The 27,463-nt window shown below is 42.8% G+C and overlaps 1 protein-coding gene across 1 annotated transcript in view; it reads left to right on the top strand.

Annotated features, from left to right (window-relative positions):
• The first annotated feature begins 3,644 nt into the window (after positions 1–3,644).
• Positions 3,645–27,463, top strand: part of FASN (fatty acid synthase) — a 41,233-nt gene continuing 17,414 nt past the window's right edge. The window contains exons 1-22 of the mRNA XM_056506054.1: positions 3,645–3,791; positions 9,436–9,582; positions 10,390–10,542; positions 12,065–12,238; positions 13,089–13,289; positions 13,717–13,839; positions 14,266–14,381; positions 14,617–14,751; positions 17,146–17,605; positions 17,955–18,142; positions 18,962–19,151; positions 20,349–20,443; positions 20,845–20,979; positions 21,270–21,473; positions 23,031–23,146; positions 23,579–23,754; positions 24,100–24,291; positions 24,578–24,658; positions 24,758–24,943; positions 25,255–25,434; positions 25,666–25,869; positions 27,058–27,368. Of these exons, the coding sequence (XP_056362029.1) occupies positions 9,456–9,582; positions 10,390–10,542; positions 12,065–12,238; positions 13,089–13,289; positions 13,717–13,839; positions 14,266–14,381; positions 14,617–14,751; positions 17,146–17,605; positions 17,955–18,142; positions 18,962–19,151; positions 20,349–20,443; positions 20,845–20,979; positions 21,270–21,473; positions 23,031–23,146; positions 23,579–23,754; positions 24,100–24,291; positions 24,578–24,658; positions 24,758–24,943; positions 25,255–25,434; positions 25,666–25,869; positions 27,058–27,368 (3,747 nt within the window). The 5' untranslated portion in view covers positions 3,645–3,791; positions 9,436–9,455. The remainder of the gene's footprint in view (positions 3,792–9,435; positions 9,583–10,389; positions 10,543–12,064; positions 12,239–13,088; positions 13,290–13,716; positions 13,840–14,265; positions 14,382–14,616; positions 14,752–17,145; positions 17,606–17,954; positions 18,143–18,961; positions 19,152–20,348; positions 20,444–20,844; positions 20,980–21,269; positions 21,474–23,030; positions 23,147–23,578; positions 23,755–24,099; positions 24,292–24,577; positions 24,659–24,757; positions 24,944–25,254; positions 25,435–25,665; positions 25,870–27,057; positions 27,369–27,463) is intronic.

The following is a 27,463-nucleotide window of genomic DNA, read 5'->3' on the forward strand; positions in this document are numbered from 1 at the left end:
CATTGAGATTACAGTCTTCATTGTTAATACTGATTTATTTTAATTATATATGTTAAGGTTTTCTTGCATCATGGATTTAGAAATGCCCAGTTAACACATAGGTAAAGCCTTGTGTGTTCAGGCAGGGCTTGCAGAACTTTAGCAGATATTTTGTTGAGAAACTGTAGATGTGAGTTAAGCTTAGAAGTGGGATGCCTCAACCTACTTGTTTTCTTCTAAATAACAATGCAACCGTTAATCCTGTGCAGCTATCGTTCTACTTGAAAGAAAGGGGTTTAAAAAGATTACATCTGTGTCTGTATTCTTTCTCATCTTCTGTAGCTTTCCACTTGGTCAGAGAGCATGAAAGAATATAAAATTAGATTGCTATTGTCACACTAGTGATTGTATTTTCCCTTGACAAGAGATTGTATGGACTTTAGGGCAGTGAGAAACACTGCTACCATGTTAGAATCATAGACTCAGAATAATGCAAATATGCTGTAAGAAGTAAATCTTAAAACAGATGAAATTAAAAGAAAATTTGAATGAGTTGTGATGTAACAAAGGATAGCTACATAGTAATGAACGCACCAGGACACTAACACAAGTGATCAGAGTATTTTTGTAGCATTTCCAGTAATGCTGAGCAGTCCTGGGATACTACAGAGATGAACTTTCCTCTAAGTAAAGGAAATGCACATGAAAAATTCCAGAAAAAAAACGTTTAATTGTTGGGATGGTGAAGCACTGGAACAGATTGCTTAGATGGGTTATGGAGTCTCTGTCTAGGGAGATACTCAAAACCTAACTGGATGTGGGCCTGGCCAGACTGTTCCAGCTGACTCTTGAGTTCAGGGCTGGCACTAGGTGATGTCAAGAGGTACCTTCCAATGTAAGAGACTCTGTGATTCTGCAAATGCTATCACTGAAGTGAATAATACTTCTCAGTTGCTGCTGAACACATAAAACATAAAAAGAATAAGGAAGAAAGCTATTTACCCTTGAACGTCTTTTTTGGTCTGGAGCTTTTTTTTGTAGAAACACTTTCCTGATATTCTTTGCAAAGAGATGCTCTCTTCAGCACTCGATGATGTGGTAGTATACTGTTTGAGAATTCAAAAAATTATTTTGTATTACCTGCTGAAAATATTTTGCTTTAGTGCAAAGGTGCAGTGATGTTATAATTAGATGCTAAATCTGCAAGAAATTTCATGAGATGTTACAATATATGCCAATAAAAGGTCTGAGAGACCTTGTAAGCTTCTTTCTAAATACTTTCATTACTTGAAAATCCTGTTATTTGATTCAACATTGTTCATGAGCCAGGACAACATGATGCACTCTGTTGAACTAGGCCCTGAATGAGCTCTTTCTGTAGCACAGAGCATAGTGGTTCTAACAAGTACAGGAATTTTGGCCCAGATCACACCAGTTAAAGCACTCACTGGTTATTTCTAGAACTCAATGTGTAGATTTCAAAATAGCTGTAGATCATCCTGAAAATTTTTCTGCTATCTCCATGTTTAATATTGACCTATGGAGATGGACGATAGTTCAGCGGTATGAGATTCTGTGCATGTGTTAAAAGCAGCATAAAAAAGCAGTTTGCTCCATGATATTTGTAATACTTCATCTGAACCTGGAAAACATTTCTCTTTATTGCTTAGACTGTGGGTGTAAACTGATGGGCTGCTGACTTAAGAAATGCCTTTATGTAGGTTTGTATGCAGTTTCTATGGCTTTTTTGTTTGGGTTTTCTGGGTTTTTTTCTTTTTTTTGGTGGTTGTTTGGTGTGGTGTCTTATCCCCCTTCCCATGTCACCTGGCATGCCTGTTCATGCAGACCTCTTGCCAGTAACGCAGCTTTAATTTATTCAGTTTCCCTGAGAAACTGGTTTCCTTAAGTCAACTGTAGGTAAGGAAAGATTGTATTTTCCCTTGACAAAAGATTGCATGGACTTTAAAGCAGTGAAAAACACTGTTGGATTGTTTCAAGAGCTGGGTTGTTTAATTTTATTTTACTTGTGGTGGAAAAAAAAAGTAGTTCAGTTATTGTACATTTGTTTCAGAGTACTTCTGAGAACATAGCATGCAAGTACAAAAATTAACAAAACATGCATAGTAATAAATAATAATAAATAATAATAAATAATATCAACATACTGCTTAGATCCTGCATGGGGAGGTTGTGCTAAGACTGTACTAAATACAGCAGGAAAATTGTCATATGTTCCTCTTATGACCAAAATATTTAACAAACTGGGCACTGATTTCTAAGAATCAGATTAGAAGAGTGGCAGCAAGGTACTACTGTGGATACTATTGAGTTGTACAAAGAAAGGAACGCCTGTAAAGAAGTGAATTCAGGCACATCAGAGAGTACTGAAAAGGTAAAAGAGGACATTATTTATTGTTGTCCTTATGAAAGGGTTAAAAACCTGCTATGTTGAGGAATATATAGATAAAGGCAAAAGGCCTGCACCGAGAAGGTCGAAATGGAGCTGTACTGCGAAGCGGCAGCGCCAGCGCTCCCCGGGAGCGGAGCCTCTGCCCAGAGCCACTGCAAAGCCACCAACGAGAGACAAGGCACGGGACTTTCTTGCATCCCCGTGTTCAAGCCCACATTCGCCGACGCAAAAGCGTTTTTTTGTTTCGGAGTGGCAGTCGTAGGCAATATAGAAGAAAATTCAGATTCGTTACTCTTCGGGTTTAACTGAAGGAGTGCAAGTTACAGAGAAAGTGGATGAAAGGTGCCCACACGAAGAGCGATCCGCCCCGTTCCGCCGCTGGGAAGGGGGGCGTAGCAGGGGCACGGCGGGGAGGGAACCGCTGGCGCCCGCCCCTCCGCCTCCGCCAGTGAGGGCGGTGCGACGGGCCCGGGCACGGGGCAGCGCATCCCTGGCCGGCGTGCCCGCTGCCCTGTGGTAACCCCGGCAGCGCGCTCCGCCGGGGTGAACGACCGCCGCCGCCGGAGAGCGACGGGAGCTTCTCGCTCTGGCGGCGGCCCCAGGCAGCCCTCAGCCGTCACCACATCGCCTTATCGCTTAGCAACACCGCGCGGGCCCGCCATTGGCAGCGCCGCGCCCCCGCCCACGGGCCCCCGCCTCCGCATTGGGTGCCGGCCCGGGATTGCGCGTCCGGCCCCGCGTCCCTTCCCTTTGTGCGCCGCGAGTGCTGCGCGATCCGACCGCGCTTGGACAAGCGCCCGCCGAGCCTCCGCGGCAGCCGCCGAGCCACGGTGCCGGCACGTCGCGGCCGTACGCCCCTCAGTGCATCCACCCGCGGGGAGGTGGGAGAGGGACACGAAAAGTCCGCGCCCACGGGGTGTCGGCGCTGCCTCGTCCCCGGCCAGGCCAGCCCATAGCCAGGCACGCCCACAGCGCCTGGCCTTCCACGGCCTCCAGTACGGGGAGGGGCGGGGCACGAGAGCTTGGCCCGGTGCCGCGGGCAAGGGGGCCCGCCTGCGTCCGCCCCGGCCTGGCCAGGGTCCCCTCCTCCCGTGGACCGACTCCGGCGGGCCGGGGTTGGCATCACCCCGGGTCTGACCGGGGCGGCCCTGCCTCGGCTCTCATTGGACTGCGGCGAGGCGTAAACTGTCAGCCCATGTGGCGTGGCCGCTGGAGGTGGCGACTGCTTAAATAGCAGTGGGAGCTAGAGGGAGATAGTGAGGAGAGCGCGGAGTATCGGCCGTGCGCAGCTCAGCACCAGCCGCCGCAGCGTCCACCCGCAGCGCCCGCCCCGCAGCATCCCGATCCCGCACTGAGCTGACGACAGAGTCTTAGCGACACGACGCCATCCGCACCTGTGCAGGTATCGGCGGGACAGCGGGTGCGGCGTGGTCAGGAGAGCGGCAGCTTCTGCTTCAGGCTCCGCGGGCCGCTGCGCCCCGCGGGTGCGCTGGGGAGGCTCCATCTTGCCCTCTGCGTCCGGTGGGCGATGAGGGTCCGCGGGCTCGGCTGAGGGCCGCGGGCTCCGTCCGCGCGACCGGAAGGTTCTGCTCCCCGGCCCTGGCGTCCCTGCGCCCTGTTGCTGCGGGCCGCTCTCCCGTGGCCCAGCGCGGTCGTTCTGGGGAGAGTCCCCCACCTTAGCGACTGGGTACCGCGCCGCAGCCTCCCACTCCGCCCGCCCGGCACGGTGGCTGCATTGTGGTGCTGGCGCTCGGCCATTTTGGCGGCGGGCGGGGACCGTGCCGCCGCCACAGCCACGACCCCTCGCCGCCGGGCCGAGCGGGATCGGGGGCGCAGCCGGGCGCCGCTGCCCGCAGTCCAGGGGCCGCGCCCGCCGAGGGGCTGGGCGGCCTCGCTCTGCCTCAGGTGGGCGCCGGGCCCGGCCGGGCCGCGCTGCCCTCAGCGGGGCGGCGGCGCTGCCCCTCCGCGCCGTCCTGGCTTAGCGCGAAGGTCGGGGCAGACTGAAGAAGCTTGTAAGAGAAGAGATCGGCGCTCGATGTTGGGAAGGGAGACTCGCCGGTAGGTTCTGGGAATCCATCTGAAGAAACGTGCCGTGTATACTGCTGTTTTTTCTCACTTCGGCATAAACCAGCGGCCCACACAAAATAGCCCGGTGGTCGCACACCAGTATGGATTTGAAGATGCGATTCTGTTAGGAAGGTGATCATCTTCTCTCTTTGGCTATTTTTGCACCTGTATCGTTCTTATTCCACGTTCCTTCTCTGGCATACGGCCCTAGAAGATACTGAATGCATATTTTCCTAGCTAAAAGCTTTATTTGGATGCTTAAATTTAAATACGCAGTATTAAGGCTGTGTAAATTAACTTGTATACTCCAAATGACCATCATTGGGGGCTTTGGAGCATGTCTCAAGCCCCATGAACAGAAGAGTCAGCTTTTCCTGAAACAAAGTGAGAAGAATAATACATTGTGAAAGGCTGCATTTAGTGGGTGAATTCAGAGAATGAGGGCAGTTATGAACAGATATTTTACACACATGATATGGTCATACTTGGGACATAGATTTTTATGCAGGTAACTTCAGACCACTTGGGAATCAATCAAGCTGTGTTGATTCCATGAGCAAAATTTAATTTACATAAACTCCCACTAAGCAGTGCATTTTGAATATAAATACTCTCTACTGTTTTTCACTGGTGTTGTGCTCAACAGGACAAATACTTAGCTGAAGCAGAGGCATTTGAAAGGTCTTTGCTGAACTGAATCTGTAACCTACAGATTGATAGTAGCCAAATGCTTTCAAAGGAATGAAAGCCAGGCTGTGTCTGCCTCTGTTCTTTGAAGAATTTTTTTGAGACAAGCATTATAGCTTTCCATAAGTGAAGTTTCTGTGTAAGGACAGTTTTTTATTACAAAATTTAGAAACGATAGCTAGAGATTAGGAGACCTGGTTTGTGATGTAGTCGTACTGAAAAACAAAGAAAACAGTCCTTTTGTTAATGTCTGTGCTGAAGAAAGCTATAGAGGAGTCACGAGTGTTTCATTTTACAATAATGAGAGGTCCAAAAAAGATGAAGATATGGACTGTTTAGAAACAATAGCAGAGCTCACTTCAAGGATTCTATCCCACCATAATGACAGCTATCAAAATAACAGTGAAATAAATATTTTGATCCTCTCTAGGAGAAGGAAATGGGCATCAGGCAAAACAAGATTTGGGTTTTATTTGTCACTCTTTGCGAACAGCTGTTTCTCCCTCCCTCTCTCCTGCCTTTCACTTTGTTTGTTTGTTTGTTTGTTGCTTTTGGTTTTGCATTTTTTGGCTTTTCTTTCCCTCTGTAAGCTTATATGCGTAATGGTCAGAGGGCTATTTCTGTAGGGAAACAGTAGATAAAAGTATTATTAAAAAGTTGAGCAGCTGCCAGAGATGGTGAAAAATGATGGTTAATACTTTTTTGATTAATTTTCAGTCTCTCACTAATTTGGCATAAAAAAAAAATGTTTTAAATGCAGTAGAAAACAGTATTTCAACTTAAGAGTAGCTTCGATACCAGAAGGGATTGCTAGTAATTGCTAGTCACAAATGGAATGAGTCAGCAAAACAACAGAATTGCTAAAAAATATTGTGCAAATCCAGCGAGATGCTAGTTTAGGCTTAGCTGAGGTGTCTACTGCACTGATACTTTGGCAGATGGAGGGAAGGTTGGCTGTGGTGTGTTTGCTTCCCTCCATTCAATTAAAAACACAAGTTGGCTGAGGAAAACTCACACAACTCAATTTAAGCAAATGCAAGGGATAAACTGAGGAAGAAGGGTGTTAGATGTTGGTTGGATGGATTCAGAAAATACAGCCTTAAGAAATAGAAGATTCGTGTTTGTCCCTCTGTCTCTTGTTTTGACCTGTTGCTTTTGAACACTCCACTCATCAGAGGTAGTAGGAGCAGACTGTATGTTTGCTGTAGTCTAATCCCCTTTAAAACATCCGTAGAAATAAATTTTCTTTCTTGGTCTGTGCTATGCCCTATACTTGAAAATCTGTCAATGTACTATGTCACTGTGTATAGTCAAAAAATGCTCAATGGAAAACAAGTCTCTAATAAAGTAAAAAAATAATTCGATTCACCATTTGAGGATAAAATCAATCAACTTTAAGGTGGTTTACCTACTTACTGTCTGTCAAGGAGGACTGAAAACATTGTTGGTAGCTGTAGCAACTACTGCTTAATCACGGATGGCTTAATATTCATGGCTTTTCTCCTGACCACTCTTGTTTTCCAACAGCAGATCTTCTCTGCTGTGTGCTGCTTAATCCATAATATGTATCTTAGATGTATGTATTTGGAGCTCTTTATGGCAAGTCTAAATCTTTTTGGTTCTTTGTATATTAAAATATTTTATTTTATGGCTTTTCTTACCCGAGTTAAAATGGTCTTTTTGGCTCTTGTTCTTCGGATTTTGATTACTGCAGCATCTTTCTCTCCACCTTTGACATAGTCTTGCTCAACAACATTCATAACAAGTTGGCAAAAATTGTTTTGCTGATAAATTTCATTACTTCACTGTCTGAAAGGAGGGTTTTGTCAATTGGTTATACCTGGATAGATTCTTTTCTGATACTCCAGGGAAAGAGATGAGGGATGTGAAGGAGCAATTAAATAAGTCATATTTCAGTCCTCTGAGATAGAAATTGTATTTCTCTCCCTAGAGATCATCACCTAAAGAGCTGAAGTATAAAACTGAGTATAATACTTAAATTATTATTTTCATGTCTCAAATCTCAAGCTTAAATAGTAAACTTTGGGCCCAGGATCTGTCTTTATCTGGCCCAGCACAGAAATGCTGAAAGTGTAGTAGAGTTGTGGCCCTTGGTTAGTTTTTACAGGTACAGTAGTGAGGCCAGTAAAAAAAGACTTACTAGTTCTGTGCAAGTGGAAAAACTTGAGAGGTCTTTCTTCAGCACTGAGTGGACTGTGCCAATTACTGCCAACTTGAGTTTTGGGGACTAGTTTCTCAGTAAGGACCTTGCTCAATTTGGCCTTTAGTGTTTCCTTTTTTAAATGAACGAGAGTGGAATAGACCTTCTGTTGCTTGGGTGTTTAGCACAAGGCCTAGAAATCCAGGATGTCCTTTGGGAGCACTTCTGTTTCTGCTCCCAGAAGGAATGGACTGGGTGAAGTAATCATCTTTTCTTCTTCAGTGCTAGGTGTTGCATAATTCCACGATTACTCCACAGATCTGAATCAAGATTGCTGCTGAAAGAAGGAAGGGTGAAAGAAATCAGGCAGCCTCTGTGGTGTTACATTCTGGCAGAGCTGCACCTCAGCTGTGCAGAGGGCTCTGCTTTCCTTCTGCACACCCCAGCAACCTCAGCAGCTGTGGGAAGGTGTCACCTTGCCTGAGCAGTGTAGTCTGTGCATGGAAGAGGGATCTGCTTCTTGCTCAAAAGCATCAGGAAGTCCCAAAAGAAGCTGCAAAACAATGCCCAGATGAAACATCTTGGGCTGGAAAAACAGCCACTAAGCGGTCATCAGAGAGTACCCATTAGTCTTGTATTTTGGAGAAGGTGATCCAGCACTAGCAGCACTTCAGCAATGGGCCTGTATGCCACTATGTAGTATAATACTTGATGAAAGTCAAACTTCAGCTCTTTCATAACAAACCTTTTCCTTCATAGCTTTTAAGTCAGACTTGTAGTTGTTTGAATGCCTAGTTTTCTTTGTGTTTTTTACTTGTGTAAAATCCCACACATTAAAGAATATTTTGCCCCTGCTTACCAGAAGGATTATTTGAGCAAGTACTGTGAATGCTTACTATCTCTTTGGTTTCTGCAGCCTTACCTTTATTTATTTTCATATTAAAAAACTCCCACTATATATATTTCCCCTACTCCTTTAACTTGTCTACTTAGGGTCTAAAATTATAATTTGAATTTAACTGAAACATCAAGTTAACTTACCTCCTCTCTACTAAGTTGTTAATCTATTTTTACTGTAATGGAAGATGAGGAGTGTAGTATACAAGCTGTCATTCGGTGCTGTGGTCTGATACAGGTGCCCTGCCATGCTACATTATGCACCATGATGTTCTCATTTGATATTTGAGATTGGGGTCTTGAATGCAAATTTCTTGGGACAACAGGTGAAGTTTTTCATCATGTCTGTATTCCAGATCTGTTCTGCCAAATCTTAAAGCACCAGCCTCCATCAGGTGTAGTCAGTTCCACATTCCCACTTCTCTTAACATGTGGCAGTGCAGGATCCAGTTAGGAAACACTTCAGGTGTCACGCTTAATTCTTTGGTTTTGGCATTTTAAATGATGCTAAATTGTATTGTAGTCTTTGTGCTTTGTGTGGGTTTTCTCCTGTGTGTGTATGTATGGGGGGTTTGTTTGGCTTTTTATTGGTTGGTAGGTTTGGTTTGGGTTTTTGGTCAGGTTTTTGTTTACTCAGAGTTAATTGGGGGCATTCGTGTTGTTTATTTGGTGGGGGGTCGTTTTGTACAATCTTATAGTTTGGTTTGTTTGGGGTTTCTTTTTTTTCACATCCAACAAATCTTTTGATTATTGATTCTTAAGTTAGCATTTAAGTTTGGAATGATTGTAGAACTTGTTTTGCTACCTGTTAGGTTTGTCTTGTAATTATGTATTTTACTATGTGTATTTCATAATTTCTCCACCCACCTCTGCTCTAGCATGTTAATCTTTATTCTCTGCTGACTTCACAGAGGCTCTGCATTTAGTAGAGGTAGACTTACTCATTTTCTGGTTGTCATAGAAATTGGTGGTTCTCAGGGCCTCATGCTCCTTTAGGATCATTTTTTTCATCCTTATCAACCCAATGGATCTTACAGTCCATTTTATTAGTTGGGATATCTTTTTTTTTTTTTTTTTTTTTTCTTTTCATTTTTTTTAAATAGTAGAGACTGTGGGCTGTTCCTGTGTGGGTGTTCCTGCAAATACACTTGTTTGTCACAACATGTCAGGAAGACAAGACACATATACTTTCCTCTGTGAAATCTTACTAGCCTTACTGCTTTGTGGATCGCAGCAACAGGGAGAAGTTAAGAGATGGAGGACGTGGTGATTGCAGGCATAGCAGGAAGGCTGCCAGAATCTGAGAACTTGCAAGAGTTTTGGGAGAACCTGCTTAATGGAGTTGATATGGTCACAGAGGATGATCGGAGGTGGAAACCAGGTGAGTGTTTATTGTCCCTCCTTTCAGAGTCCTGAGTTCTGAGTGTTTTAGAGGAATTATCCTATGAAAAGAGAATTTATGAGATTGAAATCCTGCCAGACCTGAATTAACTTCTGATAAATAATCAAGAAATTCAGTAACAGAATACTTCTATGAAGGTCTCATGCAATCCATTTTATGATGTTACATCCTGTGCAGTAGCAGCCTATAAATAATATGTAGCTTACTTTCAAATAAAAGAGCATTCTGACAGAGCAGGTAGGCAACATTAATCCTGTACCTGCTCCTGATAGCTGTGACAGTAAGAGAGCCCTGACATTTTTTAGGGTTCAAAAGTAGCATAGGGATTCTAGTCCTGTGGTTTGTGACTTTTTGCAATGTTCCTTTTTTTGTCTCATTGTCCTTTTGAAGTGTTTGGCACATGTCTACCTAATTCAAGCTAGATTTGCAGAAGTCAAAAGCAGCTTTTGTTTTTCTTCTAACTGGTGACCGACTGGAACCACCATTTAGACTGTATGAGCGTGGTACAACTTGCCAAAGCAAAAATGGTTAAGCTAGATAGATGCCTTTTACTGCTACAGCCAGGAGAGTCCTAACCCTTACAATGGTTTTTGTGAATGCAGCATTCTCATTCCCAGATGAGGTAGGTTGCTAGATACTCATGCAGCCCTCTGGGTGCTGCATAGGGGAGTGACGTTTAATGTGTAATTGAAAATCAACTCTGGTCATTCTGTACTGTGTCTCTCAGCTTGTAGCTGCTTCACGGTTGATGTATTTTGGGGCTTGGTGTCAAATTTTTCTTCACAGGCATTTATGGACTTCCCAGGAGAAATGGAAAGCTCAAGGACATAAGCAAATTTGATGCATCTTTTTTTGGGGTTCACCCCAAACAAGCTAATACAATGGATCCTCAACTTCGCTTGCTTTTGGAAGTTTCATATGAAGCCATTTTGGATGGAGGTAAGTGGATGAATGACTGAAGAGGGAAAATTAAGCTGTATTATGTCTGTGTAACGTGCAGACATGCACCTGTGTGATGCGAACTCTAACAAGGGAAAGCCATCACATTAGAGAGGAGCTCCAAGACATAGAGTGGGGGATACCAGATCTCAGTATAAAAGTTAGAACAAAGCTGCTGTCTCTGGACTGGAAACAAGGAAATCAGTGCTGACTGCTAGCAAATCTGTACCTGCATCATACGGTACAAGCAGTATGGCAGAATCACTTAAACAGTCAACAGTTCTAGAGCTTTTCTATGTTATGCTCTACCCTAATATTCCATAATAATTTCTTTGTAAGAGGAAAAGAAGGATGACTTGGTTAGAATTCTCATCCGTGGTCTAAAAGAATGACAGATTGCCTGATGTATTCCTATCTATTGGCCGGATTCTTGGAAAACCTGTAGCATTTGATCTGTTTCTATAGAAGGTTTTCCTAGGAAGTGTGCTTTCAGAAATAGGAGCCTCTCTCTTCTATCACTGCCAGTGTTTTGAGGTTTTGAGTTACTTATCCACTTAAGCCAAGAAGTTTATTCTTCATGTCAATCAGTTTCATGTCAGAATATAAGCACATGGGGAAAAAGTTGGAGCCACCTAGTACTGACTAGTTACAAATTGAAAGGGGGCAAATTTAGGTTAAATATTAGGAAAAGGTTCTTTACTGTCAGGGTGGTGAGGTATTGGAACATATGTGGATGCCTCAACCCTGGCAATGTTCAAGGCCAGCTTGGGTAAGGTCTTGAGCAGTCTGGTCTTGTGTAAGATGTCCTTCCCTGTGGCAGTGGGGGGTTGGGACTAGATGATCTTTTAAGGTCCCTTCCAACACTTCACATTCTGTGATTCTGTGACTTAATGAAATGAACTTTTGCTTCTCTGCTTCTGAGCCTCTAGAGATTGTGCTTCAGGCATCCTGGAGACAAACAGAATATTCAGAAAAGAAACAGAGATCTCTGACCATTGACCTTTCTATGTGTTTTTTTTAAAAGCAAAGTTTTTTCTTGTTCTGGTTGTTGGCTATTTTTGTACTTAAGAATTCTCATTTCTGTATTGTACCCCGATCTCTGCTGGAGATGGATGCTGATGTCCTCACATGACATTTCATGTGCCATGATTTTTCTCCCATTCAGTTTGCTCCTTTTCTCTGCACTCAAAGTCAGCTGTTAGCTTCTCCTGTCAGCATTTGTACTTTTTGTAGTCCATGCACTTTTTTACACAAGACTCCAGCAATGCCCAGCTAGGCTGAAAACCTTTGTCAGTATGTTCTGACCAAAAGCCAATTGCAAACTTCTGATGGACTCTGAAGTAAGACATGTAAGGTCTGCACTTGAAACAGTTATATGGTTAGTAAAGGTAAGGGAACAATGCTGCAGGCATTCCAGAAAGGGACAATAGGTAGTTTTTGGTGAACTGGTGCCAGTGTACCTGGTATCTCCCCCGTCTGCCTCTCATTTTGCTTACTGTGACCAACCTTACAATCCCCATAGGTATTAATCCAGGCACCCTTCGAGGCACAGACACAGGTGTCTGGGTTGGTGCCAGTGGGTCAGAAGCTGCTGAAGCCCTTAGCCAAGATCCAGAAGAGCTTTTGGGATACAGTATGACTGGCTGTCAGCGTGCTATGCTTGCCAACAGGATTTCCTACTTCTATGACTTTAAAGGTAAGTGCCCCCCAAACCTGTTGATGCTGATCAACAATTGCAATTTCAACATAATTGTACCACAGTTGCTGTAGAGGTCTGGGATGGATATTATGGCACAGACCCCTTTTGGAAAGAAAAAATAGTGTGTAGCTATTCTAAGGAGGCATATGAGAACTAAAAAATATATAGTGACTATATGATAGGACTCACTGTAAGGCTTTATAACTCAGCTGCTGCTGCTGGGCATAGCTGGTGTTCATTTGAAAGATGGTGATATCAGGAAGCCTTTATAAAAAAAGGCGTCAATCCTTTCTGTCCTTTAGACTGCTGTTTGGTATCAAGAGACATGGAAGTCAGCTAGACCAGACTGTAGCAGCTGGCATTTTTTTTGAGTAAAGTGGAAGAAGTAGGAGAGCCACGGAAATGATGTGATTGAAGGCATGATTATGATTTAATCCATGTATGGTATTGAAGGGAATGGAGAGATGGAAATTTATGTGTTTTGCAGCAGATAGCAGAGATAATGGCAAGGACACATTCAGAAAGGGCAAGGGATTTTTATTGATGAGAATGGGTAATAAGATGAGACTTGCCTGTAAAGCTGTGTTCTCTTTCTGATAGAGAGACAGATTTTTTAAAAATGCCCTTAAAGCAAATCTTTTTTTTCTCATTTTTCGCATTTTTCTCATGCCTTACCTTGTAAGTAGGCAGAGATGGTAGTTCTAGCCTCCCATTGCATCACGTTTAGCTGCTATGTTCTGAAGCAACTCTTATTTAATGTCGTTTTTAATACATGCTCCTGTCCTGTCCTGTAGTCTTTGGAGAAGAATCTAGGAAATTAATGTTGTTTTTCCTTATGTTTCTTAAGGACCAAGCCTAACTGTTGACACAGCCTGCTCCTCTAGTCTTGTCGGTCTGGAAAATGCTTATAAGGCAATTCGTCATGGGCGATGCAGTGCAGCCTTAGTAGGTGGGGTCAACATCTTGCTGAAACCCAACACATCTGTGCAGTTCATGAAACTGGGTATGCTTAGTCCTGATGGTGCCTGCAAGGCTTTTGATGTTTCAGGTAAGGCATTAGTACAAAAGCTTATGTTGTATGAGAGCAACTTACAGTACAGTCTGTGACCAGCTACTCTTTCAATACAGCAAAGAGCTGACCTTGTAGTTGTTCCATGGTGCACTGTTTGGGGCATACCCTGTACCTGAGCTATGTTGCATCCTCCATGAACCTGGAAAACTAACTGTGGGGAACAAACTGATACCGTATGGTTCGTCCCTTTGCCTCTGGGGAGAAAAATTAGCTGTCTCGTGATAGAAAATTTCTGTTGTCATTTGTGATGAGCACTGTGTCTTTCTAGGCCATCAGATTTTTCTTTAAAAGAAATAGATAAGTCAAATTCTAAGAACAGTCTATTTTAATCTTACTGCATGGTGTTTGGCAACATTTTACAAAGCAGAGCAGAAGTCATGACTCGTTCTCTCTCTGCTCTCAGGAAATGGATATTGTCGGTCTGAAGCTGCTGTTGTTGTTCTTTTGACCAAGAGATCTATGGCTAAGAGGATCTATGCCACAATAGTAAATGCTGGAGTTAACACCGATGGCTTTAAGGAGCAAGGTAGGTCTCAAGCTGCTGAAAATTGAGTTACCTACAGAACTGTTCAGTCTAGAGTCTTTGCCATAAAAAATGGTCTGTTGTAGGGTTCTTTAGATGTGTGAATGTTTTTTTCTGTTTGCGGGTTTTTTTTCATTTTCTGGTTTTGATAATGCAAAGTTCAGGACCCTGTTTTGTAAAGAGCTTAAAGGAGAGAAGTGGTGGTTTGTACTGAAGTAATAGCAATGTTGTCTTGCTAGTTTAGCATTGCTCAGGACATCTCTGCAGTAACTTCTGCACTGAGGGTGCTAAGGACATGTTGAAAAGCTCTTGAGTTTAATTTGTTTTTTTTGGGGAGGGACCTGGCAGCCCAAAGCAAATGAAAGTATGCTAAAATCAGAACAGGAAGCACTGATAGGAGCATGGAATTGATGGTAATTTTGATATTAGGTGTGACATTCCCATCTGGAGCGATGCAGGAGCAGTTGGTCAGATCTTTGTACAGGGAAAGTGGCATCAAACCTGAAGAAGTGGAGTATATTGAAGCTCATGGGACCGGCACCAAGGTCAGCATGGTCCCCCAGGGACTGTTTTCTTCCCTTGCATCACTTGCCACACTTTCTCATTAAATTATTCTTTGTTTTCCCAAAGTAAAATCCTTTTGCCTTCTACCAATTAGTAGAATATGTTCTGCTTCACTACTTTTGGACTTTACCCAAACACCATAATCTTTCAGATTTCTCTTTTGGGGTGTGTTTTGGAAGTGCTGGTTAATAGCCATTCTGATTCTCTTCATACTAGGTTGGAGATCCACAGGAAGTAAATAGCATTACAGGTATCTTCTGTGATTGTGAGCGGGAACGACTGTTGATTGGATCAACCAAGTCAAATATGGGTCATCCAGAGCCTGCCTCAGGGCTTGCTGCATTAGCCAAGGTAACAGGAGGCTTGAGAAGGAAAATTTGGGATGGTGGGTAACACCAGTGTGTGGGGTTTTATTTGTTTGGTTTAGGGAAAATCTGCATTGTTTGGGGGTAAAATGTTCAATGATAGTGATAAGAACTCAGGTGTTTCTCATTGTATCAGGTGTTTCTGCTTGTATCACATGTGAATAATTTAAAAAGTTCAGGTGCTGTCCTGCACACCACCAAATAAATACTCAGGTGGCTCTCTGCTGTGTGCACACACTCTTCAGTTCCCACTTCCTACTGAATTCTATAGGAGTGTAGCTCTGCTCAGGATGAAGGCTTTGGGATCCTTCTGTTAATCCTTATTGATTACTTTGTCAGTCCTGGACCTTCCAGCAGAAGTCTGCTGCAAGTCATTTGGGTTGGAGGCACATACACGTAGAGGGATTTAGATATTTGGAGTATCTGACAGTGATCGAAGATGAGAGGCAGTGTGGGCTTTCAGTGCCAAAAGAGCAGCTGATCCTTTTGGCTTTCTGTCAGGGATGTATCATCTCTTCCTCTTCTCTCTTAGGATGGCAAGAAGCCAGGTGAGTTCTCTGGGATGAGGCTACCAGCATGAATAACTGTCTGTCTTAGCAACCAGCTTGCTAACTACTGCTGTAGTTAGTAATTTATTGGCCCTGGCTGCTAAACTGCTTAGCAGAGAGCTAGCTAATGTTCACACTTGCTTGTAAGCCTATTACCATAGAACCCTCAAACCAAAGTCACGTACACAGCCATTGCTAGTTTTAGACTCTTCAAGTGATCACTTGTGGGCCGAATACAACTTACTGTGAATAGCCTCACCTGCATGGCTGTCCCGGGTTGGTGTTGTGATGGCAGTGTCTGTCTCTCCATAAAGAAGAGTTTAGGGGATTTTTAGTGCCTTTATCTCTGACTGACACATTCTTCATAGAAGAAATGATAGCTTAGCCATACTCAATCCATATTGTGTTGTATGTAACAAACAGTTTGTTTTGTGGTTCTGTGATCCGTCAGGACAGGATCATAACTTTGAGGTTCTGTTAGCCCCACCTCTATATGAAGCCCAGTGTTTCTTAGACAGTAGCTGTCTCAGGATGTCTGCAATTTGTGTAAATGTTTTCTTCTGGAATTCCATAAAATGCTGCTATGTGAGGTATCAGGAAATTAGATCTTGAAAGTATCAGATTTCAGACTTGAAGAGAATCTATTAATTATATGGATAGGTAGGAATGAAACTAAGGCTTGCCAAGGCTTCTTCAGTTAAATTCTGGTAAGGAAGGGAAAACTCCCCTGCATCTTTGAATTACTCAGCCTGTCTAATCACTTGCTTTGCAGCAAAGACAAAGCTTTTGGGTGGCACTGGTGGTATGCTTACTGTACTGTGCTCTCAAACCTAGGTAGAAGCTATGGCAAACTTAAAGTACAGTATCTATCAATATAAAGCAACAGCTCGTTCAAAGTGCATAGTATTTTAGGTGTAGGATAGTGTGCACGAAAATACTTAGATTACAGCTTTAAACATGTTGACTGTGAGTTGAAGTCATATACTGGTTGTTCTCTCAGGTAAGCTGCCATGTCTGATAGTCAGCTTGGAGGAACAGGTACCAAGACATTATGTCTCTCTGACTATTCTGGGGTGATGAAGGAACTGTCAAACATACAGAGCACACTGTTTGCAGCTGACCTTGTAGTCTGCAATTTCCTGGGCTTGTTCCGCAGATAAATGTGGGCTTGGTGTTATGAGCTGTATGTAGAGAGAAGCTACTGAGAGAAGGGAGCTCTTGCTTTTTTTGGCACAGATATTTTGTTCCTCACACTGTTTCAGTACTTTCCTTTGGGTCTGCCAGTTCTGCCCAGTCTGCTGTTCCTGCTTTTGTCAGTCAGGGAGACAGCAAATGGGTGTAAAGCAGCAAGCAGACTTCTTTACCAATGCTTCAGCTTGATTCCTTTGCAGCAAAACAAGAAATAGAAGGATTTTGTTGTGATAAGGAAGCAGATTTGTGACTCTGTGTGGTTGGGGAGGGATGAAGTAGAATGTGATAAAGGGATGGGATCTGCAAGGGGGAAAAGATGGTGTGATAGTCTTAGTACCTAGGCTGCTTTTCCAGCAAGACTGCATGGCTTGCCAGTTAGAAAGAGACTGGAAGCTAAACTTTTGTGCTCCTACTGTCAACTTCCCTGCTGACTTTCTGCATGGTCTTAAAATTTGCCTAGGTGATGCAGTTACTACCTCAGTAACATCAATAATGCTATTCTCTGAAATGTCCCTTTATCCAAACTGCTAGAGAACTGCTTCAGAATATGCTGTATGGTCATTTGTAGTAAAATAGTAACAACAGAAGAATGTTTGTCATGAGACAATGTGGAGCACAGAACACTCTGTTTTTTCTTTCAGGTTATTCTCTCTCTGGAACATGGGCTGTGGGCTCCAAATCTTCATTTCAATACCCCAAATCCAGATATTCCTGCCTTACAAGATGGCTCTCTGGAGGTAGTTTGTAAACCAACACCAGTGAAAGGTGGCCTTATCGGTATCAACTCTTTTGGCTTTGGAGGTGCTAATGCTCACGTCATTCTGAGGCCAAATAATAACAAACGCCAACCTCTGGAGACTGGTAACGTGCCAAGGCTGGTTCAGATTTCTGGCAGAACCCAGGAAGCTGTGGAAACACTAATTGATGAGAGCAGAAAACATGGAGGATGCAGCCCATTTGTAAGCCTGGTCAGCGATATCTCTGCAGTTCCTGTGTCCTCCATGCCCTACAGGGGCTACACACTGGTTGGTACCGAAAGTGACATAAAAGAGGTTCAGCAAGTTCAAGCATCTGGTAGACCCCTCTGGTACATATGCTCAGGTAGGTGTGCAACACTGAGTCCAGGCTTTCCCACTCTTCTTTAGGTCTGGGGCTTGAAAAATTGTATTCTGTTCTCTAATGTTATTTTACAGTGTAGCATGAGGAAATATTTTGCAACTCTGAGACATGTCTAGGAGTCTTGTGTTTTATCAAAACCTTCCAACTTAATTGTCTTCTGATTATAGCAAAGTCCAGCAAAATACAAAGCAGTGTCTAATTTAGAGAATGTAAGAAATGTACAGTGTTTTGCTCTTAGTTAGAATTGTTTAACTGCCATAGGAAGTGTGTTGTGTCTACTTCTGTTTCAGAGTATTACTTAAAGTTTACTTTCTCCTTGCCTATCCTGCAGGCATGGGAACACAGTGGAAGGGCATGGGCTTGAGCCTTATGAAGTTGGATCTGTTTCGCCAGTCTATTTTGCGTTCAGATGAGGCTTTGAAGAACACAGGCCTGAAAGTCTCAGACCTGCTTCTGCAAGCAAATGAGAACACTTTTGATGACACCGTTCATGCATTTGTTGGACTAGCTGCTATTCAGGCAAGACTCAGAGGGCTGGTGGAGGGGGGTAGTGGACTCAATCCACACAAGCACCTTCTGCTAATGTATCTGTTTGGCTGGTAACACTTTATATTAATTAATGGAAGCTGTTTTGTGTAGTGGCCGAGTGGCAGCCATTGGAAATAATCTGAGTGGAGAGAGTGTGTTATGCCCTTGAGAGTTTTGGACTTTGCCACTTACAAGTGCATAACAAACTTTTTGGTACAGACATTCTTGGCCTCACTGCTTTCTTAGAAGATGTTTGGACTAATATTGATCTGAACTGCTTTGCATGCCTACCTCTGTGGCACAGTTTCTTCCTTTAAGAGATTTAGGAATGCCGTTAAGTTTTAGGCAAATGTTTGTGCCAAGGAGTAAGGTTCCATTTAATGTCTTCTAAATTTTGTTCTGCAAATGAACTAAGCCAAGTTGAATGAAGCCTCTTCATGATTCTGAATGTCAATGTGGTATTCATGGTTTCTTAATAAACTAGAGGTCAAGCTTTTAAAGTGGTCTGGAGAGCTGGTCTTGCGCCTTTCTTTGTACAGACACATTCTTGACAGCCTCATGTTCGTTGCTGGAAATATTTTCTTAGTGGAAAATTACATTGTGAGGAGGCCCAGACAATACTGGAGTTGCATGATGATTCTTGGGATTGCTTTGAAAGGAGAGTGGAATTGTAGTTGTGGGGGGAAAGAAAAACAGTGAGGCCTAGAATGTCTGTATCAAAAAGTTTATTATGTATTTGCTGCTGTTGTGTACCTTTGAGGCCTGACACCTGCTTACTCTGGCATGGAATCAGTAATCTTCTGCTTGCAGATTGCTCAGATTGATATGCTGAAGGCTGCAGGTCTGCAACCCGATGGGATTTTGGGCCACTCAGTGGGAGAACTAGCTTGTGGCTACGCAGACAGCTCCTTAAGTCATGAAGAAGCCATTCTTGCTGCTTACTGGCGGGGACGATGCGTTAAAGAGGCCAAACTGCCGCCTGGAGGAATGGCTGCTGTGGGTAAGTGCACCCTTACCAAAAGTTATACAGGAAAGTGCATCTGATCTCTGTAGTATGCTATTGGGAGAAAATTGTTCTCTGAAACGATCATGTCTGTAAAATCTTGGCCACTGTTGCTTCTTCTTTGTTTTCTTCTGATGTAGAACAGGTTCTTAAATATTTTAGTGGATACAATGGTAGTGATCTCTGTCCTGGGGTACATAAGAATTTTGGTCACCATCCAAATTTAAGTGGAAATGGAGGGGTTTATTGTCAGCTGATCAATGACAGGCCTGATAAATAATCACCTTGAAACAAGGTGAAAATGTAAAGCACTGAGTTTTTTGGATCTTTATAGATATGTCATACACAGATGTGTGTGTGTATATATAGGGGGTTTTTTGTAATTTTTTTTCAAAAGGAGACTTCTGATTGTCTGTAAGAGTAATGAGATGTGAAAACAGTAAGCCACTATGATGTATTGGGCAGCTAGCTAGTGGAATTTACTATGGCCTAATAACACTTAGGAACAAGCTTTCTCCTGAACAGGCTTTGCTTTGTGTTTGTGTAAGTCATAGTTTTGCCCGCTGTCAGGTAAAATTTTGGACCCAGCAGTTTTGCTTTGTGGTGCAGCTTTATAGTGACTTATGTGTTTAAAAAGTAAAATTATTATTGGTAGCACTGTTGTTCTTCTGATTCATATTGGACTCAGTGATTAATTAAATCAGTTGGGAGAAAAGCTGTGGCAGGTATAACGCAGTTTATTGGCTTAAGTAATTCTACAAAAGACTACCTACCTAATTTAGCTTTTTTTCCCTTGAGATTAAGTAAATTATGCTCCTACCATAGAACTTGAAAAGTGCATATAGTATGTTTCTGATAATCTGATGCTGAGTTTAGGTTATTCCTGTGACTTGTATCCGTGTAATGTATGACCAGATGCTTCAACCTAGCATGCCACTAGAGTTACTGATTTCTGTGGATGTGTTCAGCGTAACTGTGATAAATGTCATGTTAAAGCTCTAGGGTAAATATCCTTTGCTTTTGCAGAATTGCTTTGGTGGGAAGGTGAGATATCCATCAGTCTCTTGCACGTCCTTCCCAATTTCGCACAGTGTTGAATTGAGCCCGGTGACTATGCGGTTAAGATTGCCTCCTCTTATAAGGCTCATTCATAGCTAGAAACACTTTCATTGTCCTGTGCTCTTCCTTCTGCAGGTCTGACATGGGAGGAATGCAAGCAACGCTGTCCTCTGAATGTGGTACCAGCCTGTCACAACTCTGAGGACACTGTCACTGTTTCGGGGCCTCTGGTGAGCATTTACTGATACAGTGCGTACCAGGACTGTGAGTGGGACTTGTGAAATTCAGGTTTGAAGAAAGCATGAAGCTTACTTAGAGTTCACCTGCTTGCAAAAGGGAGCTGGATTGAAGTGGTGGAGTGGACCTAGTACTTTGTATAGACTTACACAGTCAAATATTCCATGAGAGGAAGTGATTTGAGTGCCTCAGTAAGCTAGTAATAAAATCTCTCTTACATCCATGGGCACTGATGATGATAAATTCTAAGACTGAGAAGGGCAATACCTTCATCCCTGCTATGGCTCCCCTTAAATGGCAGCTGATGAAGGCTGTAGAGGGACTATGGTGCCTTCTACCGATCCCATGTATTTTGTGATCTTTTCTTTCAGTTCACTTATATTCCTCTTCTTAGGACTCTGTGAATGAGTTTGTAGCCAAACTGAAGAAAGAAGGTGTGTTTGCAAAGGAGGTGCGCAGTGCTGGCGTCGCATTTCACTCCCATTACATGGCATCTATTGCACCAGCACTGCTCAGTGCACTGAAAAAGGTAATATTGCCAAACCATGGCTTGCAGGGCTTATGCTCTGGCACCTTGGTTGACTGTAGGTTATGTTCACCTGAAGGGGACTCCTTTTTTCAGAAGGAAGAGAAAATCTCTTGAAGGGCATGTAGACCTCTGCGAGATGTAATGTTTGAAATCACTTGGCCTCGAGCAGAAGAAGGATGTCCTGAGCAGTCAGCCTGGGAGAAATGGAGGAGCTGCTTGCTTTTGCCTATCGTGTTATTCACTATGACTTGTAACTCTTCCTCCTGTCCTTCTTCCTTGACTGTCTGTAGGTTATTCCACATCCTAAACCTCGCTCAGCACGATGGATCAGTACATCTATCCCTGAATCTCAGTGGCAAGGTGATCTGGCTAGGAACTCCTCTGCAGAGTACCATGTGAACAACCTAGTGAATCCAGTGCTGTTCCACGAAGGTCTGAAGCATATTCCAGAGAATGCTGTTGTAGTAGAGATTGCTCCACATGCTCTTTTACAGGTATTGTATTTGATTATTTCAGTATGACACTATATTGATAGTATCATGCTGCTGCAAGGAGTTTGAGGATATGAGGACTAGGGAAGACTGCAGGTTTGGGTTTTTTGGGTTTTTTTGCACCCTGGTTCTGAGAACATTTGCTTCCTTCAGTACTTCTGAGCATTTTTCAGTCTTAACGTTTGGATTTTTGTTGATTTCTTTGTGGTTTTTTAGGGGGTGTGTTTATACTAAAAATAAAAATAAAAAATCCCTAACACATGACCACTTCCCCATGCAGACATTTACATTACTGCTCTTATTTGAGCACTTCAAATAGCACTATGCACTTCAGATAGCTGATAGCCAACTTTCTGGAGTGCATAAGGAGTAAGGAAAGCATTTCATTGTTTGGATCTAATGGAGAGTGTGTGCAAAAATTATGGTGGATGCAAAGACTTAAAAGGCCTTCTCTATGAAAAAAATCTGCTAGCATCTGTACACTGAATTTGGGTTGAGGTTTTGTCCTAAAAGGTGGTGGATGGTGGTGGTGTTTCCCCCTCTTCTCCTAGACCAAGTACTCTGAGACTATGGGAGCTTTCTTTTTTCTTAAATTCCTTTCCCTAATGAGATCAGATCATTATTCCTTTCTCCCTGGCCTATGAAAGTTGATTCTTGTGGAGTTAGCTCCATAGTAAAGAATTCAAAACTTGAGGTGCATTGGGAGATACTAGCTCCTCAGGATTAGTGGTATGGTCTTGTCTCTGTCCCTTAAGTCTCAAGGACTGGGCTTTTTTATTTGGTCAGAGGCATGCAAGAGGATAAGTCTTAGGAAGAATAGCAGTTACTCATGAATCAAGTTTAATAGTTATACAGTGCTTCTGAGTTTCAATCCAGTGTATTTTTACTGTGTCATGTTAGTCTTATGCTTTGAAAGTGACTTGAAGGGAGAATCAAGAGTACAGTTTTTAAATTGGGCAGATATTCTTTTGATAAAGAGACTATATGCCTCATGTTGAAATCATTGAACAATTTTGGACTCTAATGCAAGTGACTAAGACTTCATTGTCTGAGTTTGAGTGTTTTGATTTTCTCTTCCATTCCTTTATTTTCCCATGTAAAGACCACAGGATCAAATTGAGGAGAAGATAAAAATTGAGCCAGGTCTTCAAGGCTGAGTGTTTTGATCTAATAGCTTTTGCTTGAAAAGTGCTCTAGGATACTTCAGACTAGAAGGTGCTGCTCCTGGGAAGGGAGTGTGTGCAAGTGGGAGTTGTGAGAAGGTGACTTTGCAGTTCTTCAAGTGCAGGTTTTGATTTCACTTCACAGTCTGCTTGGGAAAGGGATATTTGTGTTTTGGCAGAATTACATTGATATTCTGTAGGTTCTACGTTACCAGATATTCAACAACTTGGGTTGCTGGAAGGGTATTCTTCCCTGTTAAAGATGTGTATGTGCCAGTAGCTAGCACAGAACTCTTGGCATAGACACATAAGTGGTTTGAGACCTATAGACAAAAATTCAGAGACAAAGTAGTAAGTAATGCCTTCCACCAGTGATTTATGGATTCTGCTTGACCAGGCTATCTTGAGGAGAACTTTGAAACCAACTTGCACCATTCTACCTTTGATGAAGAAAGAGCACAAAAATAATTTGGAGTTCTTCTTAACACAGATTGGAAAGATTCATGTAACTGGGTAAGGAGACTAGGGAAGGAGGGTGAGTGGGATAATGGAAGTGTCTCTTCTCTAGTATGCATGTCCTCACATGGATTCAAAGACTCCTTCAAAAAGCCTTGAAAAAAATGGGAGGTACATTTGTGTTTTACATACTTAGCATGTTCACTTGTGAAGTGTTTCTGTGGGTTAGAGACTGCTTGGGTGGGGAAGGTGCCTTCTGAAGATAAGTCCCATTTTAAAGGCCTAGGAACCTGGCACTTACTTCTGGAAATAAACTTTGCATCTTATTGACTGATTACAAATTTGGCTGCAGTAAGTGTTCATGGTACATCTCAAACATGGAGTCCAAGACCAGTTACTGCCTGACCTCTTAAGTATTATAACCAATTTTTTTCCATACTATTTCTTACCATCCCTTCCCCCACTGTCTTGATTCTTTTTGTCTTACAGGATAAATGTTCTTGGAAATAACTTGTTCCCAGCTGTGAAATACCCTGTCCCTGTGGGAACACCCCTTATTTCTCCATATATCAAATGGGACCACAGTCAGGACTGGGATGTTCCGAAAGCTGAAGACTTCCCAGGAGGTTCCAAAGGCTCTGCATCTGGTTCAGTCTACAATATTGGTGTGTTGCTGGTTTATTATCTGTATGTCACTTCCCTGCTTTACCTGGTATTTCCTTTTGTAAAACTAAGAAAAAATACTCAAAACAGCATCCTGGAAGCCAGTCTCTGAAGCTTAAATGTTTGGTTTGGATTGAAAAAAAGCCTGTATGTTTCTGAAATGGGATGAGAGAACATGAGCAAACTGGGAACCTCTGTTGCTTTAGACTAAGTAATTTTAAGAGCTGCATATTGTCGGGCAGGATAGTTAGAGAAACTAGAACCTCTTCTAGATGTCGAGGGGGGGAAAAAAACCTCTCTCTTCAAGTGTTTTTATTATTTTTATTCTGCTCTTTGTTCTTTGACAGATGTGAGTCCTGACTCTCCTGACCACTACTTGACTGGTCACTGCATTGATGGCAGAGTTTTGTACCCAGCAACTGGGTACCTAGTGCTGGCTTGGCGAACACTGGCACGGTCTCTTGGCATGGCCATGGAGGAAATGGCTGTTATGTTTGAAGATGTCACAATTCATCAGGCAACTATCATTCCCAAAAAGGGTGAGTGAGGAATGCTGGTATAACTGCACTACTGTGTAATGAAGATGGAGGGAGTGGGAGGAAAGAAAGGCATGGGAAAAGTGAGGAGGAATGCAGGAGACTATAAAGAAGAGTGCGGTATGACTGAGCAAAGGAATGGATTCATACAGTCAAGTAGTATACATTATGGTCATCTTTATTATGTGTTCTGAGCAGTGAGTCTAGAGATAGTGAAAGGAAAAGTTCTGCATGAGGATAGCAGAATTAAATGACCTCACAGTCCTGTCTTACTCAATGTTTCTTGCAGGATCAGTACAGCTGGAAGTAAGACTCATGCCTGCTTCCCGCTGCTTTGAAGTGTCAGGAAATGGGAATCTTGCTGTGAGTGGTAAGTGAAGGAAGTGTAAGTGTATATATGTGGTTCTTAGTAAAATCCATTTTTTATAAACAATGGTAATGATTGTTTTCTTGTTACTGTTCCCTTCAGGGAAGATTTCCCTCCTAGAAAACGCTGCTCAGAAGAATTTCCGTAACCAGACAAACGGCTTTTGGACTCAAGTAGACAAGAGCTCAAAGCCTGGGCTCTTGAAAGAAGACATTTATCAAGAGCTGCATCTGCGTGGATATAATTATGGACCAACTTTCCAGGGTGTTCTAGAATGCAACAGTGAAGGTGAATTTCCTTTCAAAAGAAGCACAGTGAACCTGGATATTGCAGTGATGACTATTTGATATTTTAATTCCATTTGTATTAATAGTTCACCTGACTGTGCCTTGTGAGGTAATCATACTTTGTGTGGTAAGAGAGAACAGCTAAGAGTTCTAATAGAGCATTGGCAAAGCTGTTCTCTCCAATGTAGAACTGTATGGTGGAGTATACAGGGGAAGCTGAGTACACACACCAAACTTGTCATTTAATAAACAGTGACATTCTAGCATCTGATGAATGATGAAATAGTGAGGGTTTCTCTTCCTCTTCTGCAGCAAGTGCAGGGAAGGTTCTGTGGAATGGGAACTGGGTGACCTTCCTTGATGCTCTGCTACACATGGTGATCTTACCTGAGGCTGGCCGCAGTCTGCGCTTGCCCACGAGGATTCGCTCAGTCTGCATTGATCCAGTGCTGCATCGAGAGCAGGTGTGCCAATACCAGGACAATATAGAAGGTAATGTCTCTCATGCTTGAACTTTTGCTGGTTACTTTGACTGCTGGGTGAATGTGTGAATTCAGCAGTAGTAGGATGGACTTTGGAGGTGAGCCCTCTTACTCTCCATGCTATTCTGCAGCTCTGTAACCTCTCTTTTTAAGAGCCTGACATAGCACTGTTCATCAGATCACCTTGAACAAAAGATTTTTTTTTTTCTTTTCAAACTTACATTTCTTTCCTGACTTTCAGCTTTTGAAGTTGCTGTGGACCACTGCCTTAATAGCCTTAAAGCAGGAGGTGTTCAAATCAATGGTCTTCATGCTACGGTGGCACCACGACGACAACAGGAGCAGACACCTCCCACCCTGGAAAAATTCTGTTTTGTGCCCTACACTGAGAGTAGCTGTTTGTCTTCCAGTGCCCATCTTCATGCCTATCTGGAGCACTGCAAAGGTAGAGTGGAATTGGTTTCTTGTCATACTAGAGAATCTTCTACCCTGAGAGAAGCTGTTCGTACTCCTTCAGAACATCCAAGATACTAAATATTGGTCCCTGTAGAAGACTTCAGCAAGGGTTCTCTGTGTGACTGCTAGAAGCTAAAAGCTAGTTCTGCCTGAGATCTCTAGAATGTGGGAAAGAGTAAAAAGCCATGAAGGACATCTCTCTTCCTATAACAGTTGGATATGGTGTCAGGTGGTACAACTCCTCCTGCAAGCAGAGAGGCACAAATCATCTTTAAGGAGAAAGCCAACCTAGTTGCTTTAGACACTGGCTGGAGAGCTTACTTAAGTGAGTTTTTTTGGTTTTCCCTGTGAACTGCCAAGATAGGCAAGGTGACATCCTTGTTCCCATTTGATTGTGGCCACATATCTAAACAGGGAAAATGGTTTAGCGAGGCACACATCAAAACAATTGTTTGCCAAAAGAATAGAATAGAAGCAGTTCAATCTGTTGTGAAACTGGTAGCTAAATACAGTGTTTATGGATACAGTTAGATCCACTAATCACTTTAGGTGCCTTTTCATCCAAGAGAAAAAAGTTACTTTGTTTTAATTTTTACTCTAGTGGTGAATTTTGCTTCATCTTGAGACAGTAATTTTTTTCGTTCTTTATTGGTAAAGTGTCTTCATGATCATTCTTAGATTTGGCAATAGATTTTAAAGATTTTTTTTTCCCCTAGTTTTCCCCTGCAGCATCCAAATACCGCCCCCAGAGGTTTTTTTTTTCCCTAGGCTGTGGTAGAAACATTTTAATTTTTTGTAATCCAGTTTGTGATCATCAGTCAGGATGAACTATTTCCCATCAGTTTATAAAGAAAAAAGGCATTTTTGTAGTTTTGTATCTGCAGAATTTTCGTCCACAGTTCCCTAAATCAATCAGAAGTTTTCTGTTAGTTGCCCTCTTTCAATCAGTCTTACCGCAGGTAACTTGCTTTTTTTTGCTACTTGTTTTGGCCAAGTACTGCACAATGTGTAATCATGTGAATGTACAGAGGCTGGACTGTGTCTGTGTGTCTGGGCTGATGATACAGGATGTTGTAGTATGTGATGCTGATCAGCTGGTGTAGCAAATGGAGGCAAAGAGGAAAAGAATTCTTGGAAATTCTTGACTCTTCCTTTTATTTCCCCTTCTATTCCATAGGTCTGATCCGGAACTTACAGTCTAAGGTGGCAGTGCATGGGGTCAAATTAGTTATCCCTGGACTAGACACTGCAGTGGCTGCTGCAGAGTCCTCATCCACACAGAAGGGCCTTCAGCATATCCTCGCTGAGATCTGCCGTCTGGAACTGAATGGAAACCTCCACTCTGAGCTGCAACAAGTTGTGATTCGAGAAAAAATGCACTTCCAAAATGACCCCCTGCTCAGTGGATTGCTAGATTCTGCAGAGTTGAGGACTTGTCTGGATGTGGCATTGGAGAACATGATCAGTCATAGGATGAAGATAGTAGAGGTTAGTTGGAAGCCTGGGATGGGACTATAGCTAGTGTCCCCAACCCTTCCAGTAACCTGATTCCATACTTCTGTTGTTCCAGTTATAATTCTGGA

The sequence above is a fragment of the Oenanthe melanoleuca genome, chromosome 18 (assembly GCF_029582105.1).
Source record: "Oenanthe melanoleuca isolate GR-GAL-2019-014 chromosome 18, OMel1.0, whole genome shotgun sequence".
Taxonomy (NCBI): Eukaryota; Metazoa; Chordata; class Aves; order Passeriformes; family Muscicapidae; genus Oenanthe; species Oenanthe melanoleuca.